At 42.3% G+C, this 12,679-nt stretch overlaps 1 protein-coding gene across 2 annotated transcripts in view; it reads left to right on the top strand.

The window, feature by feature from the left end:
* Positions 1-9,057, top strand: part of ALK (ALK receptor tyrosine kinase) — a 729,733-nt gene extending 720,676 nt beyond the window's left edge. For both annotated transcript variants that reach the window (XM_029231576.1, XM_029231577.1), the window contains exons 28-30: positions 4,759-4,893; positions 5,575-5,665; positions 7,538-9,057. In XM_029231576.1, coding sequence (XP_029087409.1) covers positions 4,759-4,893; positions 5,575-5,665; positions 7,538-8,221 — 910 coding nt within the window. In that variant the 3' untranslated portion in view covers positions 8,222-9,057. The remainder of the gene's footprint in view (positions 1-4,758; positions 4,894-5,574; positions 5,666-7,537) is intronic.
* The last annotated feature ends 3,622 nt before the right edge of the window (positions 9,058-12,679 follow it).

Below are 12,679 nucleotides of genomic sequence, written 5' to 3' on the forward strand. Positions count from 1 at the left end.
CAATAACTCCAGTCTAATCCTAAGAAAAACAGACAAATCCTAATTTGACATTCTAGAAAATTCCTGACTGGTACTCCTCGAAACTGTCAAGGTCATCAAAAACGAGGAAAATCTGAGAAGTTGCCAAAGTCAAGAGTAGCCTAAGGAAACATGACAACTAAATATAACATGATGTTCTAATGGGGTTCTGGAATAGAAAAAGGAAATTCAGCAAAAATTAAGGAAATCTCAATAAACTATGGGCTTTAGTTAATAATAATGCCTTAATATTGGCTCGTTAATTGTAAGGAATGTATAACATTAATGTAAGATGCTAAAAATAGAGGGAACTGAGTGTGAGGTATGTGGGAACTTTCTGTATTATCTTCATAATTTCTTTACAATCTAAAACTGTTAAGAAAATAAAGGTTTTGTTTTTTAAAAGATGATGATAGATGTGTGAAAGTAATGGAAAGGTTGGAAGACAGAGTTGAATAAATCTTCTAGAAAATAAAACAACTATAAATAGATGGAATAGATAGGAAAGAAAAGAAAATTAAAGGGATTAGACCATTAGACCCAGTTAGCTGACAACTAGGAGTCCCAGAAAGAATGAATAGAGGAAATGAAAGGAATAAAAATATCAAAGAAATAATTCAAGAAGATTTCCCAGAAGGACATATGTTTCCAGAATGAAAGCATCTAGCAAGTGCCAAGCACTGAATAAAAAGAGTAACACAAGAACACATCATCATGAAATTTCAGACCAGTGGTGATCAAGATGCTGCAAGCTTCCAAGGAGACAAATAAAATCATAGTAAAAAATGATCAGAAGGGACTTCCCTGGTGGTCCAGTGGGTAAGACTCCATGCTCCCAATGCAGGGGGCCCGGGTTTGATCCCTGGTCAGGGAACTAGATGCCACATGCATGCCACAACTAAGAAGCCCCTATGCCACAACTAAAAAGATCCCACATACAGCAACGGAGTGCATGTGCCACAACTGAGACCCAGTGCAGCAAAAAAAAAAAAAAAAAAAAAAAACAAAAACAGAGATGAATGGCACAGTGGTTGAGAGTCCACCTGCCGATGCAGGGGACACGGGTTCGTGCCCCGGTCCGGGAAGATCCCACATGCCGCAGAGCGGTTGGGCCCGTGAGCCATGGCCGCTGAACCTGCGCGTCCGTAGCCTGTGCTCCGCAACGGGAGAGGCCACAACAGTGAGAGGCCCGCGTAACACACACACACACACACACACACACACACACACACACACAAAATATATATATATATATATGTGTGTGTGTGTGTGTATATCACTCTGGCTTCCATTGAAAATAGACTGGAGTGGGGCAGGTGAAGATGAGAAGCCAGTTAGGAGAACACTGCTCATTTCTAGATAAGAGATGAGAGGGGCTAGACCTAGTGGCAGCAGTGGAAGCCATTGGCCGTGGTCACTTTCAAGCTCTGTCTTGAGAGTAGTCAACAAGACTGCGCTAAGTTGGATGTGGAGTGGGAGGTGTGGGGAAGAGTGAGATCAAGGACGATTCCTAGGTTTGCTGCTTGAGCAGACAGCTGGACAGTGGTACTGCCGAGCTGGAAAGACTGGAGGAGGAGAGGGTTTGGGTGCAGAAAGAGCTCGTTGGAACATGTCAAGTCTGAGTTGTCTATTAAAATAGGCCGGTGGAGATGGCGGTACATGAATTTGAAGCTCAGAGAACTGCAGTGAACTGTGGATGGGATCAGCTGGAGATTTAAATACGATACAGTAACTTTGGGGTTCCCATTTTTCCTAAAAGTGCGCCCCACCCTCTACCATAATTGGGGCCAGTGGTGGTTCAGATGGAAGGGGCAGGCAAAGTGTGAACACAGAGACATAATTGGAGACAATCTTCCAACTTCAAGTTATGAATAAAGGAAAATAAAATTTAGCTTTAAAAGGCGATAAACATAGCACAGCTGTGACTTTAAAACTTTTTCATCAGATTATATTCATTGATTCAAATTTTTAAAATAATTTCATCAGCAATCACTTAAGCTATTTCTATAATTTCAGGCAGAGCAAGTTCAATACCAGGAGAAACAGAGTGGGATTTTTTTCTTATATTTGTTTCTGTTTGATTTTGAATGCTTTGGTGCAAAGCTTTGGACCCTGTAGTTCCTATTTAGCACAGGTTCAGCTTATAGGTGATTAAAGAACCATTTGGCATACAAAATATAGATTTACCTTATCTGTAGGATTGCTAGATAAAATACAAAATGGCCAGTTAAAATGGAATTTCAGATGAACAGTGAATAATGTTTTGGTATAAGTATGTCCCATGCAGTGTTTGGGATACACTAATACTATAAAGTATTTCTTGTTTAACTGGAATTCAAATGTTACTGAGTGTCCTGTCTGGTTATCTGCTAAATCTGACAACACTACTTACCTGAAATTATCCACGTTCTATAATCAGCATGATTTTTTGCTCCCTTGTAAGAAAATAAACACCAATTTTCAGTCTATATAGTGGTTCTCTCAAAGGATACTGCAATCTATCTCCCTAGCTGTCTATCTAGACAAGCAGAAAACATATCGCTGGAATTCTTTAAGCCCTGCTGCCAGTTCCATCCATGATTTTGCTTATTTTGTTTTGCCTTGGGGGCAGACCACCAAACAGAGAGGAATAATATATGCACCAGGCAATCTGTAGGTAGTAGAATTAAGAGATCTAATAATGTATTACAGTCTGTCTTGAATTAGCTGTATAATAACCTCTGCTTCAGCCTTCGCACCTAAAATATATGGAAAATATCTTTGCCCAATTCTCCTCACAAGAACCTTTGAAATTTCACCTAAATTATGTCAATAAAAAGTACTTTGTGTTCCTTAGGAGATGGAGGAACTATAGTTCTTTACAATTTTTTTTTTTTTTTTGCGGTACGCGGGCCTCTCACTGTTGTGTCCTCTCCTGTTGCGGAGCACAGGCTCTGGACGCACAGGCTCAGCGGCCATGGCTCACGGGCCCAGCCGCTCCGCAGCATGTGGGATCTTCACTGACCGGGGCACGAACCCGTGTCCCCTGCATCGGCAGGCGGACTCTCAACCACTGTGCCACCAGGGAAGCCTCTTTACAATTTTTGAGGTAATATTTATTAACATCAGAAAACTACAACCAGACACAAAAATTAAAATAGGCTCTTTTTTTTGTCAAAAAGCTAATTATGAAATTAAAGTTTTAAAATAAAAGTTTTAGTCAAAATATCAAAGCAGGTGATTTTGGAACATGATAAAAATCATTATAACGTTCATTTAAAGCAAATAAATGAGAAATCAAATACATTTCTTCAAAAAGAGAGAAATAAGGGGAAAATGCCCTACCAGATATTAAAACATAAATACACAAAAAGTAAAAGAGAGTAGTATCAGTGCAAGAAGCAGACAAATCAGTGAAGTGAATAGATAGCCTGGAACAGACCTGTTTTACTCACAAGTCAATAGTTGAAGAGAAAATTATTTTAGGAATATGTATTGTTCGAAAAGTGGTTTTAGAAGAGCTAATAAAGTGACATCCTTACCTCACACTATACACCAAACTCAATTCCGACTGGGTTTGGGAAGAGACAAAAAAAAAATACAACTGGAAGAAAATAAAACATATTCATCTAATTGCTGGTAAAGAGAGGACTGTAGAATCTATAAAACAGATGGAGGAAATCACAAAAAAAATTTTAAATAGATTTGACTACATAAAAATCTTTGGCATGCTAAAAAGGAGAACTAGAAAGCAACTAATAGGAGTTATTTGAATTGTGGATAAAAGGTTAACATCTTTGATATATCAAGTTTGTCTATAAATCAAAAAACTGATAGATACCAAAACAATATGTGGTTTAAAATGGACAATATGTGGTTAAATATGAACCATTCATAGGAGAAAAAAATGAATTAACACACACACTCAACCGTGTTAATTATCAAGTCAATAAACATAATTTAAAATATTCTACCATTTTTTACCTTAAAAATCCGCAAAAGTTCTCAGTGTTGGTGGGAGTGCTTGATGCACAATGCTGGTTGATGATCAGAGTGACCCCTTGGGAAGTCAAATGGACAATATGGGTAAAGAATGTTTCAGTGTTCATATTATTTTCACCTAGTAATTCCTTTAAAATTATCCTAGATTTTACTAGATTATCCTAATTCTAAATTCAGGAAATTTATCCTAAGGAAATTATCCTTTTACAAATGTATAAAGATGTTCAGCACAGTATTTTTAAATATTTTAAAAATTTAAAACAGTATGGAAATGATACATCAAATTATGGCACAACTACTCAGTGGAACACTTTACAGCCATGTCAAATTCTATGTATAAGAATTTAGTATTAGCATGCAAATGTTTATGCTATAATGGAATTTGCAAAAAAAAAAATCACAGCAATTATATTAAAAAAAATCTAAGCACAGAAACGTGAACAAAAAAAAATAACATGCTGGTTATGTTTTTATGGAGCTTCACATGTGACTACTTTCTCATTCTTTTCTTTTTCTCCATATGAAGAGTTCTTTATTGTGGAAAAAATGTGAAATTAAAAAAATTAAAATTTTACATTGTGTATGTCCGTGTGTGTCTATGTATGTGTGTCTGTGTATGTGTTTATGACCCTGTATATATGATATGTATGTGCGTCTGTGTATTTATGTGTGTGTCCGAGTGTGTATGTGTACACATGTGTGTGTCAGTGCCTGTGTCTGTGTATGTACCCGTATCCACATCTTCCATCCTGTGCGCAGGTCCTTCGGAGTGCTTCTGTGGGAAATCTTCTCTCTTGGATACATGCCGTACCCTAGCAAAAGCAACCAGGAGGTTCTGGAGTTTGTCACCAGTGGAGGACGGATGGACCCACCTAAGAACTGCCCCGGGCCTGTGTACGACTCTTTTAGGAATTTCTACAAGTTACTAAGCACAGTTTTCCTTTTCAAAGAATATCTGCAGCCACATATGCTTTTTTGTTTTAAAATGAAGGAACCAGATGGCTGACCTCATTTAATATGCCCCAAGAGAGGAATATGTCTGTGGCTTCAATGGGTTAGTCTTCCAGCCCCTTGAAAGCAATAATGTCACACCTGAAAAGGTATCCATCGTCTGGATGGAGGCTGTGGACTCACCAGGCTCACACGCCTCAAGCACCTCCTAGGAATCTGTGTCCCAGACTCCGCCCCTGCTGCCCTGCACCATGGGTCTTGAGTCTCCTTTAAGTGTTTCTATTCCCTGCGTTTTCTGCTGTCCTGTCTGGCATCCCTCCTTCCCACAAACAAGGCAGATGGGAAATAGAATATTCTGTCCCAGAGGTGACTTTAATTCAGGAATGGAACGAGAGGAGCCATATGTAACGTAAACACCAGGATCTCCATGTTCACGAGCCCTATGTTATATACACCTTCACACTCTGCCCATCAGCAGAGGGCAACATGTGCCAGCACGGGACAAGATGAGCCCCCACCTTCGAAGACAGTGCCATTCCAGTCCCATCTAGAAAAGTGTTGGGGGGAAAACACGTATTTTTCATCCTGTTTCTCTTGATTTTATTACTGTGCTTGTTATTTTAGATACCGGATAATGACCCAGTGCTGGCAACATCAGCCTGAAGACAGGCCCAACTTTGCCATAATTTTGGAGAGGATTGAATACTGCACCCAGGTATAAACATTTCCGCCCCCCCTTGGCCAGCATTTATATGGAAAAGTCTTGAAGATGGCAAATACCAAAATGGGAAATAACAGTTACACCAGCCAGGAAATATGAGTTATGATCATGAGGACGAATGTTAATTATCTATAAGGTAAAATGAGTAGTATCTCAGTTTGCCTGTTTTGTAGACAAATACTAGTCACTGCCACTTAAGAGGAGTTGAGGCTTGGAGAGGTTTTGTCCAAGCCACACAGCTTCCCCGCCATCCCGCTGGTCCCTACACAAATCCCGCTCCCATTTCCGTCAGTAAGGACTAAGTTTTTCCTCTTTTGAGAGAAATGGGATACCATTTCCGCAGACCACTATGCCTCCTACCTCTTCAAGAGTGGAGGCCAAGTGAGAACCCCCGCCCCCTCCGTCTCCTTCGTCTCTGCATCTGCGCCGTCCTCAGTGGTGCCGTGTCCTCCTCTCCTTCAGGGCGGCCCCTCCTTCTGCACCATTCGCACCACTTTCAGGCCAACACTTACCTCCTCTCTGCTGTATGTGCTTCCTTTCCCTCTCTTGCCTCTCATTCCGTCAGGATATCTAATTCTGGAGAACATTTTAGAAGTCAGACAATAAGCCACTACCTCTCTAAACTCCCTCTCATCTTAGTTGTGACAATAGACATACCCATTTTCACACTGTAGTCGTTTCCTGTCCTCATGATTCCATCTTTTCGGGTCCTTTGGGCTCGGAAGGCATTTATCTACACAGACTTCAAGTTATTCGGGGTTCTTTCAGAGAACTTTACGTTCAGTGGCTTTTAGGTTATTATGTTGTAATATTAATGGAATACATCCACTTAAGTATACATACTTTGGAGTAATTTTCTTCTCCAAAGTACATAAGATCCCTCTCAAAAGCAAGGAACTCTGTACAAGCATATTTTGAGTGACTCACTATAGAGATTAATGATTAATAGGGAAGGAATTAAGACTAAAGCAGAGAGAATTCGAAGGTAGTTGTTTTTTATTCTTAAACTTTTTACTGACGAATACTGGACCTATATGTTTTTCTGTTAAACTGAAGTAATGGTTTTTCCAATTTTCATAAAATATTACAGAATCAAGTTTCTGCAACTTTAAGCTTTCTACCACAAATTTTCCTCAAATCTCTGGCAACTGCCTTCTGCTTTTCTATATTAGTCTGTTGCTGTAAAAATGATCTAGCACAGAGCTGATTTTGTAAACGGTTTTCCTCTTAGCATTCAGTATTTCCTGGGTTTCATCAGATACAAACTAGTTAAAGAACCACTGCATTGTGATATTGGCACGTGTAATGATACGATGACAACACCCAGAAATGTTATAATCAAGTGTAGCCCATCCAAACATGATGGAAATGGAAAGACGAGAACTAGAGGTTAACCTGTTAAGCCCACATAGTGTGTCTCTCCTCTCCTACCCTCCCCTTGCCCCCAACACACACACAAACTTGAAGTCAAACACATAGACTTTTTAGTTGAAAGGAATCATTTTTTAAAGCAATTTACAATCTTTTAAATCCATTAATCTGTAAGATTTGCCCAAAGGTGGTCTCAGCAAAGTCTTTCCTGACCCCTCTCCCCTGCCCTGGCAGTGGGCCACTTCCCGGCACCCTCTCCCAGCACCCTGCAGGCACTTCCATAATAGTACTTATCCACCAAGCTCTCCAAAGATGAGGATGATTTCCCGTTTCTTATTCCCCCGTGCTTATGAATGAACAATTCCCAATAAACACTGAATAGTCCCTTCATCTGTAGAATCAGTTCGGATGACATCCGTGCTAAGGGAGCTTCCAGATCCAACATGTTTGGCCTGTGGTTCAAAGTTTCCGTCCGTCCATTTCTCCCACCTGTAGGACCCAGATGTGATCAACACTGCTTTGCCCATAGAATACGGGCCCCTCGTGGAAGAGGAAGAGAAGGTGCCCATGAGGCCCAAGGACCCTGAGGGAATCCCTCCTCTGCTGGTCTCCGCTCCCCAGGCCAAGCGGGAGGAGGGCCGCGAGCCAGCCGCCCGCACGGCTCTGCCTTCCGCCTCCTCGGGCAAAGCCGGCAAGAAGCCCGTGGCCGCAGAGGCCTCTGCCCGAGGCGCCAGGGCGCTGGCCGTGAAGGGGGGACACGTTAACATGGCATTCTCTCAGCCCAACCCGCCCTCGGAGCTGCACCAAGTCCAGGGGTCCAGAAACAAGCCCACCAGCCTATGGAACCCAACTTACGGCTCCTGGTTTACAGAGAAACCCACCAAAAAGAGCAATCCTCCGGCGAAGAAGGAGCAGCGCGAGAGGGGGAACCCGGGCGGCGACGGCGGCCGTGCCATCCCGCCCCCCGCGGCTGCCGGCCACCGTCCAGGCACCTCTCTGCTCCTCGAGCCGTCCTCGCTGACCGCCAGCCTGAGGGACGTGCCCCTGTTCAGGCTGCGCCACTTCCCGTGCGGCACCGTCCACTACGGCTACCAGCAGCAGGGCTTCCCCCCGGAGGCCTCCGCCCCGGGCCCGGGTCGCTACGAGGACCCCGCGGCCAAGAGCCAGCCTGCGCCCTGAGCCCGAGCCGCAGCCCGAGGGCGGCGCGCGCCAGGTAACGGGCCCTCCGCAAGCCCCAGACCAAACGTCACTTTTCATTCTGTGCCAACTTGTTTCGAAGTGCCACATCAAAAGCTGTATTTTCAAACTGCTTCAAGAGGTTTTGAGCACGGGTTCATCCTATTCTTTCAAGAGGAGAAAATCTCATAAAGACGAGTGATAAACACGAGGCCCGAATGGGGCTGCGCAGGGTTTTGACGCACGGCTGGTGTCCACCTCCCCGTTTCTTTCCAATCCTGTGCGCTCCGCCTCCACGCACGCAGAACTAGCGCTCATGTGTTTCCTAGTTGGAGTCATAGATGTTCCCTTACCTTGTTGATGTGGGCATGGACCACTTGAGGACAGAGGGAACAGAAATAAGGGAGTTCTCTTCAGTGAGTCACGGCGGGGAAAGACATTCTTTACTTGGAAAAGAAAAATCATAGACAACTCACTGAAACGTCACTGTGGATGACGTTTGGATGTTTTCAGTTGTGGTGATTCATCGACGATCGTAAAAATGTGGTAAATAGTTATGGTAGTAGAGAGAAAATGTGTATACTCATCTAAATGAAATGCAAATACTCAAAGTGCTTTGAGATGACAAAACACGGGTACAGATCGAGAGATTCCAACATCCAATTAATATACCTCATGCCTTAAGAGAACCCTCCTACTAAAAGTGAACAACTGAGTGTATGAGGTTTCCTACTGGGTTGAAAACTCAAGATTTAAATTATTAATTACTTATTTTAAGACTTTCCACTAAAATAAACTCCGATGATTTAAAAAGAAAAAATTTAAGCAGCAGTGATACATGGAAGCATAGAAACATATCCATTCATGGGCATTAGTGTCAAACCATTCAACAGTTTCAATCATGAAGCTTCCCAAGTTGAAGTTTCTACTACTAGTGGTGGATCATTGGCCCTCCGACGGTCCTACGAAGAGGTACGAATGCAGTATCTATCCCTCCTTCCTCGGGCTTCACCCGAGTTTTCGCTCCCTTAATCATGTGATCCCAGCGTACACGGAAACACAAATTTGCTGAAATACACATAGCATAATCTGTATACCTGTCAAATACAGGCTAAAACAGAATTTTTTCTCTGGGTGGCAATGAGTAAAGGAACTAAGGAACACTTGGAGTGCTGAGGTTGGCAGTGACATATTAGGATGGGAGTTCTGAACTTGGTTTTCACAGATGAAATTTATCTCCATGCAAAGGAGTTGGGAATCTGTTAAACCTTACACATGTACATATGCAGTGATGCTTTATCTCATTCTTTCTTTCTGCTCCCCTTCGTTCTCTTGCCCAGTTTCTTTTCTGGTGGTAGCTGTGCCAAAACATCACTTTGGGAGGAAAGCAACTTTTATCGCTTGTTAGGCACTAAGCATTCCCAAGCGAAAGGACAGTGTTTATCTACCTTTTCTCCTACCTTCTTAATTTCACATACATCAAAAGTCTCACTCTGGGGCTTCCCTGGTGGCGCAGTGGTTGAGAGTCCGCCTGCCGATGCAGGGAATGCGGATTCGTGCCCCGGTCTGGGAGGATCCCGCGTGCCACGGAGCGGCTGGGCCCGTGGGCCATGGCCGCTGAGCCTGCGCGTCCGGAGCCTGTGCTCCGCGGCTGGAGAGGCCACAACAGTGAGAGGCCCGCGTACTGCAAAAAAAAAAAAAAAGAAAACAAAAAGTCTCACTCTGGTTGTGGGAAAGCCATTCTGTTCTAAGCCAACACTAGACCAGTGAGTGTTGATTCCTCCTATGGCAGAGCCTTGCCCTAGTCAGTAGTTCTGCACATCTCTAGAAGCACCGATACCCTGGACACCACTTTTCCTTTAACTGCCAAAAATATTTTCATCAGACACACATGAAGATGAAACATCAATGACTTCATCTCTAAATACCTGTTATCAATAAAGTTTTCGCTCATGCCCGGTGCAAAGTAAAGTCTAATTATATAAACATTAGTCTAATTTGTAAACCACCTGAAGGGGTGCAAGAATCACACTTTGAAAAACACTCTCCTCAAAGGATGACAGAGAGCTGTCAAAACTGAGAAGAACAATGTCATTTCATATTTGTAACACCAGTAGCCAGTGAAACAGGGAGCATGTTACGTGGTTAAATAGCCAACTCTTTCATTAACAAGGAAAAAAATCTTAGCCCTTTCTCTTCTTAAAAACTACAGATCCATTACATTTTCAGGTTGTGCCTTACTACCACTGAGATTGATTTGTTGATTCTCTCCAATCATCTTTATTGGTATCAATTTTCATGTAAATGATAGTCCAATCTTAAAAGCTTGTATACGTGGAAAATAAACAACTCCACACTGAGATATAACGTCCTCAAGATGTTTTATTTAACTCGCTGTAAGCCCATGTATTGGCACGGTATTAATCTGGACTGTTGTACACTCAATATTGCTCCAGCCACATGGCTCCAGCAATTTGTACAGATGCTGTGGACTCACATATTTATTAATTATGATGCAAAGTCCCACCTAGAACATGAACAGGCACAACTAAAAGTCTGTAGATGTTATGTTAATTAAACCATAAGCTATTATAATTATTCTTATTCCATGTCTATAAAGAAGCTCATCAGAAGTTCACAATCATTCCATTGGGAAATCACCAATTTGTGAGGAATGACCAGTTTATCAATATGTGGCACCTCAAAATTATAGCAAATCAACATAGCAGGAATGAACTTTATGTTTTACAAAGAGTAAGGTATACTTAGTAGTTGAAAGACCAGATTCTCTAGCCTGTTAGGATGTGAGTCCTGGCTCTCCGTGGGTTATCAGACCTGTCAATACCTCAACGTCTCCATATATTGTACAAAATAAGGATAATAACTTCCCTTTCTCACTGCCCCTCAGGAAGATTATAAATTGTGTGAAAGCACAAGCACTCCCTCTCATACCTCTTGAATTCCCAAGTGATTTGGGTTGGGTGTGGGGAGAATTTCAACAGTCAGCGTGTGTCTCTACATACCTGCCCTCCCCACCACCCCCGTCTGGCCCTCCCGGCTCCCCTTCTGTGCCATGTTGGCTTTGCCTGTCACTTGTTTAATGACGGTAGCAAGAACCCTACCAGAACCAAGTGCTTTCAGGGCAAAAGAAGAATGTAAAGACTCTCTACCACACTTAGTGTTAAAAAAATAAGCATCAAAGGAAGATATTTAACCCATTTGATGAATTCTTTTTAAAAATTTTCTGGCCTCTCCATATAGTGCTTGGTAAGCGCTACAGCTGTAAGATATTATGTAGCCACAGATTAACTTTAGTCCATAAAATGTGAGGCTTTTACATCCAAATTCACATGGCACACCACTAAGAAATTCTAAGGGATCAGGCTATTTTGCTAGATTTTTCTCCAGTAATAGTAGGATTAAAATTCACATGAGCTTTGTAGACCTAAAACATGATGCTTATGAATTTAGACTACTCTGAATAACAGACTTCCTATGACAAGATTCATAAAATGTATGAAGTGTGTTGTCAATCTGTCTTTAGCTAATGACTTTTTAAATGGGTCCCCCAAGAACATACAACTTGACTTTGCTAATTTCATTGCAGCAGATGGTTCCCTATGCTGTTGTGTGAACACACAAAACGAAAACCAGCATTCCCATAATCCTCCACAAGATGCCCTAAAATAAAAGATAATTATCAAGAACAACTGGTAAGGCTTCTATTAAGATTCTGTTTTGATTTGGTATCCTGAGTGTGTTTAAGTTTTAATGCACCACTCAAGTACAAAGCTATTTTTAGCCCTAGCTTAACAGCTTTAAAACATTTGAAAAGCTCAGTGCAACAAAAGAATACGGCATGGAGCTGGGGGGCAGGGAGGAACACGGACTCTAACCACAGCACCAGAGCGACGACTCTCCCCTCTTCGGCTGTTCAGTAAATGTAAACAAGCGTGTAACCCTTCCATGTAAAGACGGCACCAGCAGGGTAGGAGAACCGCAGGTACCGGGTCTGCCTGCAGCGCCGTCCGCTGTCCATTCCTCAGATCCTTCTGCTTGACACGTGCTCCAGCGGTTGCACCACTCCGTTCATCTGCTAAGGCCTACTGCCTCCTTGAAAGCAATTGCGCACAATTAGTTATCCCGCCATCACTAAAAGGCTCGTTGGGTAGGTGCTTTTCAGCCGATGTTAGCTGAAAGGCAGTCTTACTAAATGAACTCACTAAGCCTTAGCAACTAGTATATTAACACTCCCTAGAGCGTTTACATCTTGAGAGGTTACTTGCCAGTATAGATGACTGTCAGACTGTTAAAACCTCAGATGGTTATAATATGTTGCATGGTTTAGCACTCATCAATTATTTGAGAAACAGCAGGCAGACTGAGCAGGAGTTAAGGGCGTAGGTGTTAGACAGCAATTACCTACCTACATGACCCGAGCAAGTTAAACTCTCACTTTCT

This window comes from Monodon monoceros, unplaced genomic scaffold (genome assembly GCF_005190385.1).
Source record: "Monodon monoceros isolate NGI ecotype Baffin Bay Population unplaced genomic scaffold, NGI_Narwhal_1 Super_Scaffold_19, whole genome shotgun sequence".
Lineage (NCBI taxonomy): Eukaryota > Metazoa > Chordata > Mammalia > Artiodactyla > Monodontidae > Monodon > Monodon monoceros.